Source organism: Penaeus vannamei, unplaced genomic scaffold (assembly GCF_042767895.1).
Source record: "Penaeus vannamei isolate JL-2024 unplaced genomic scaffold, ASM4276789v1 unanchor178, whole genome shotgun sequence".
Classification (NCBI taxonomy): Eukaryota; Metazoa; Arthropoda; class Malacostraca; order Decapoda; family Penaeidae; genus Penaeus; species Penaeus vannamei.
The window spans coordinates 55001-60160 of NW_027213182.1; the positions used below are offsets into that span (position 1 = coordinate 55001).

At 36.9% G+C, this 5160-nt stretch overlaps 1 protein-coding gene across 1 annotated transcript in view; it reads left to right on the top strand.

Moving 5' to 3' along the window:
- Positions 1-2711, top strand: part of LOC113806191 (membrane protein BRI3) — a 6327-nt gene extending 3616 nt beyond the window's left edge. Inside the window, exons 2-5 of the mRNA XM_027357316.2 lie at positions 447-514; positions 1304-1461; positions 2012-2147; positions 2521-2711. Coding sequence (XP_027213117.1) covers positions 466-514; positions 1304-1461; positions 2012-2104 — 300 coding nt within the window. The 5' untranslated portion in view covers positions 447-465 and the 3' untranslated portion in view covers positions 2105-2147; positions 2521-2711. The remainder of the gene's footprint in view (positions 1-446; positions 515-1303; positions 1462-2011; positions 2148-2520) is intronic.
- Positions 2712-5160: the final 2449 nt, after the last annotated feature.

Here is a 5160-nt window from a genome sequence, read left to right on the forward strand (position 1 = left end):
TGTATATATATATATATGTATATATATATATATATATATATATATATATATATATATTATATACACATATATATATATGTATATATGTATATATATACATACATATATATATATATATATATATATATATATATATATATATATATATACATATATACATATATATATATATATATATATATATATATATATATATATATATATATATATATATATATATATGTGCGTGTTTGTATGTGTTTGTATGTGTGTGTGTGTGTGTGTGTGTATGGGCGTCTGTGCGTGCGTGTGAGTTAGTGTGTGCGTGCGAATGTGTCCACATATATATACAACACACACACACACATACACATGTGCGCGTGAGAGACAAATAGCGATCCCTATAACCCCTCTCCAACAGAGACTTTCCTTCAGAGAAGACCTCGCCTCCTCCTTCCTCCTTCCAGCGTCTTGTCTCCTCCTGCGATGCCTCCGCGGTTTCCTTCAGACGCCAGACCTGGAGCCCAAGATGTCGGTAAGGGATTCAGAGAGATTGTTTGTTTGTTTTTCGTGTGTTTTTTTGTTTTTTGTTATATGGATTATGCAGTGGTATATATGGTTTATTGGCTTTATAAGTTGTTTCTATACATTGACATACACCCATACACATGCATATGAACACACGCGCACAAACATACACATATACATACACAAACACGCGTACATCCACCCTCCCCACACAAAAACATAACACATACAGACAAATAAACAAATAGACATACAAACAAATAAAAAAACAAATTCACACAAACACACACACACATACCCCCCAACACCCACACCCACACAGATAGATAGGTAGATAGATAGATAGATAGATAGATATTTATTGATCACAAATGTACATGGATATATCATGGAAATAGACATGGAGATAATATAACAATACAAATAATTAAACAGCTTCCTATAGGGACTTTGAAGCTTAAAATAAATATGTAGTCCATAGAATGAGTAGATAGATAGATAGATAGATAGATATTTATTAGTCTAAATACATGGATATATCATGGAAATAGACATGGAGATAATATAACAATACAAATAATTAAACAGCTTCCTATAGGGACTTTGAAGCTTAAAATAAATATGTAGTCCATAAAATTACTGTAAAAAAATCTCACACACATACACCCCCACCCCACCCCACACACACACACCACTCACCTCCCACCTCCTCCCCACACACAACACACACACAACCAGACAAACAAACCCACACAACCACACAGTATATAACCCTTACCCCCCCCCCCCCTTCCAGTGCCTTTCCCCGTCAGCACAGAAGCCATACAACCAGCACATGACATTAAAACCCAACTTGCACCTTGCTCCTCCGGCGTGCAATACGAGGCAACGGCAATGCAATATACAACAGCCAGCCCCGTCGTCTTGGCCTCTGCAACATGCCCAATTTGCAAGGTATTTGTCCTGCCTTTCATGTTGATGTTGGAAAGAAGTGATGGTATATCATGTTGAGAATACTGCTGATGCAATTACGATTTTTTTGTGTGTTTATGCTTATATAACCATTTGATACACAAACATATATGTATATGATGATATGCATATACTTATTTATGTTTATATACCTATCTAGTTGATTAGTTAGCTAAATAGCTGACTATCTGTCTATCTGTCTACCTATCTATCTATATTTCTGTCTATCTATCTGCCTATCTATCTATATTTCTGTCTATCTATCTATCTATCTATCTATATCTATCCATCTATTTATATATTTATCTATCTACCTATTTGTCTTTTTCCATCTATCTCTCCATCCATTCATCCACCCACCCACCCATCCACAAACTCACCCACCCACCCATCCATCCATCCTTCCACCCACCCACTCACCTACCCACCCACACACAAATATACTTCCATACACCCCATCACCCCCTCTCCCTGACCTTAACCACTACCCTTATCTCCCCCTCTCTCCCCCCCCCACTCTCCTCCCCACCAGGCGGGTCTTATCCAGCAAGAATTCCCTCTCGGACTCCTCTGCTGTTATCTCGTGAGGAGGATAAGATGCAGCAACTGTGGCAAGGAGTTCTGAAGGCGCAGGATGTCTTGCTATAAGGATGGCTGTTCTTGGTATTGTTAGTATGTGGCTTAGTATCATTGTTCGTGTTGTTGTTGTTTTTTATCACTATTTTTTTGTTATTGTCATTGTTTTCTTTATTAGTGTTAATATTTTTCAATTTCTATAATTTGTTACTTTTTGTATTTTTGCTATTGTTTGTATTTTTATTATTGTTGCTATTATTATTATCGTTGTGTGATTATTAATATTAGCTTAACTGTTGTTGTAATCATTTTCTTATTATCATGGTAAATTACAAGACAAGTAGCCTAGTTGGCAACTTCCGAGCTTAGCCCCGCCTCTGTGCTATGATTTATTGCTAATACGAAGCGGATTTTCTTTGTTTCGTTTTCCATATTATACTATTCTGATTACTGAACCATTTTCAGAGAAAATGTATTGAAGAAAACACTACCATAAGATAACACACAGATTGACGAGAGTGAAAAGGGGGCGGAGCTAAATGACGTCATCGCCATCTAGCCAATGACGGAGCACTTGGGATACCAGATGCGTCTAGATACACAATTGTTTGTATACATTACTCGATATTATTAAACTTACCAGAAGGAAAACACGATTTTCATCTTTTACTCACAATAACAAACCATACCAGTGGCTAAATTGAATCGGTGCTATTTTTAAAGTACCTTGTTCATTATTATTCCTCTCATTATCGATATAATCCTCACTCTTATTAATATTAGCATCAGCATTAGTAAGGCACAAGGCAGGTGTAAATGGCACAGCTTGGGGATGGCCAATGTCCGACAACAGATCTTCCAAAACTTAATATCAGAATTATAAACTTGTAATTCTAAACCATCGATTTCTTCTAAATAAATGTTTCCGTTAAATTTTTTTTTTTCACTTTATATTAGTATTTTGTAGTAATTCCTTGTTTGTTAAATAAAATGAATGCTGACATGAATCATGGTGTAACATTTCATCATTGTTAATTTGTATTTTTATCCTTCTCATAATTATTATCATTATTATTGGTATCATCTTTCCCATCCTCAACTTTATCATCATCATTTCTTTTGCCCCGTCTGTTATCATCATTATCGTTATTATCAATCGTTATCTTTATCATTTTGTTGCTATGATTGTTATTTTATTATTATCATCTTTCCCACCCTCAACTTTATCATCATCATTTCTTTTGCCCCGTCTGTTATTATTATTATTATCGTTATTATCAATCGTTATCTTTATCATTTTGCTGTTGTGTTTGTTATTGCAGTCATGAATATTGCGAAATAGGAAGGGAAGGGAAGGGGAAAGGGTAGGAGGGGGAGGAGGGGGACTGAGGAACTGAAGAGAGAGAGAGAGTATGAGAAAAGAAAGGACAGAAGAAGGGGAAGGGGAAGGAGGGGGGGGGGGGACTGGGAAACTGAAAGTAAGGAGAAAGGGAAGGGAAGGAGCAGTAGAAGGTAAGGAGAAAAGGGAATAGAAGGAGACTAATAAACTGAAGGGAAAGGTGAGGATGGTAAAGGGAGAGGAAGAGAAAGACAGAAAGAGAGCAGGTTACATAATAAAAAAAAGAAAAAAAGTCGTTAATTGATAACAATGGCGTCTTAACTAACCCCAGGCAATTAAGCGAAATTAAACGTATAAGAAAAGACAATAAAATTCGTATGACGTCACAAGGGCCTCAAGGTTCCAGAGAATTAGAAAAGAAAACAAAAAAAAAGAGTACAGTTATCGCAGCGGTTAAAGAATGCAACAGAGCTTATCGTTGCAGAGGTTTTGGCTCACATTGCGAAGGCCGATCAGGGATACGGGAGTCTGGCGAATTTTTGGCGCCTCTCTCTCTCTTTCTCTCTCTCTGCCTGTCTCTCTTTCTCGCTTTCTCTCTCTCTCTCTCTCTCTCTCTCTCTCTCTCTCTCTCTCTCTCTTCTCTCTCTCTCCTTTCTCATCTCTCTTTTTCTCTCTCTTTCTCTTTCTCTCTCTCTCTCTGTTCTCTTTCTCTTTCTCTTTCTTTCTCTTTCTTTCTCTCTCTCTCTCTCTCTCTCTCTTTCTCTCTTTCTCTTTCTCTCTTTCTCTTTCTCTCTCTCTCTCTCTCTCGTTTTTTCTCTCTCTCTCCCTGTCTCTCTCTCTCTCTTCTCTCTGTCTCTCTCTCTCTCTCTCTCTCTCTCTCTCTCTCTCCCCCTCTCTCTCTCTCTCTCTCTCTCTCTCTCTCTCTCTCTCTCTCTCTCTCTCTCTCTCTCTCTCTCTGTCTCTCTGCCCTCTCTCGTTTTGGCTCTCTCTCTCTCTCTCTCTCTCTCTCTCTCTCTCTCTCTCTTCTCTCTCTCTCTCTCTCTCTCTCTCTCTCTCTCTCTCTCTCGTTTTGGCTCTCTCTCCTCTCTCTCTCTCTCTCTCTCTCTCTCTCGTTTTGGCTCTCTCTCTCTCTCTCTCTCTCTCTCTCTCTCTCTCTCTCTTTATATATATATATATATATATATATATATATATATATATATATATATATATATATGTATATATATATATATATATATATATCATTATGTTGAGCCGTAAATGTCACTCGAAGGGTATCTGCCTCAGAGCACATTGCTACTCAGTAGCTTTGCAAATAATAAACCTATATTTTAAACAATGTGTGTGTATCTGTGTGTGCAGTGTGTGTGTGCAGTAATGAGGTTGATGCTTGTATAATAACAAACAAAAAAACACATAAAAATTCGCTCATACGCCAATATTTGCAAAGAGCAATAGGGAAATGTAATCATCATAATATATATATATATTTTTTTTTTCTTTTTTTTTTTTGCAAGGCTAATAAAATGGACACTGAAATCCCGTGTGTAATTAAGATTAAATGGAAAAAAAATCACGGATAAAAAGGGTGAAAGGAAGGGAAGGGTGAAAGGAAGGGAGGGGAGGAAGGGGGGAAGGGGGTTAATTAATACTTGGCTTATCATTATATTTTGCCTGAGGTATTTTTGTTCTGATTTTTCTTATTCTCTCCCTCTCTATCTATTTATTTCTTACTCTTTTTCTCTTTCTCTCTCTCTCTCTTTTCT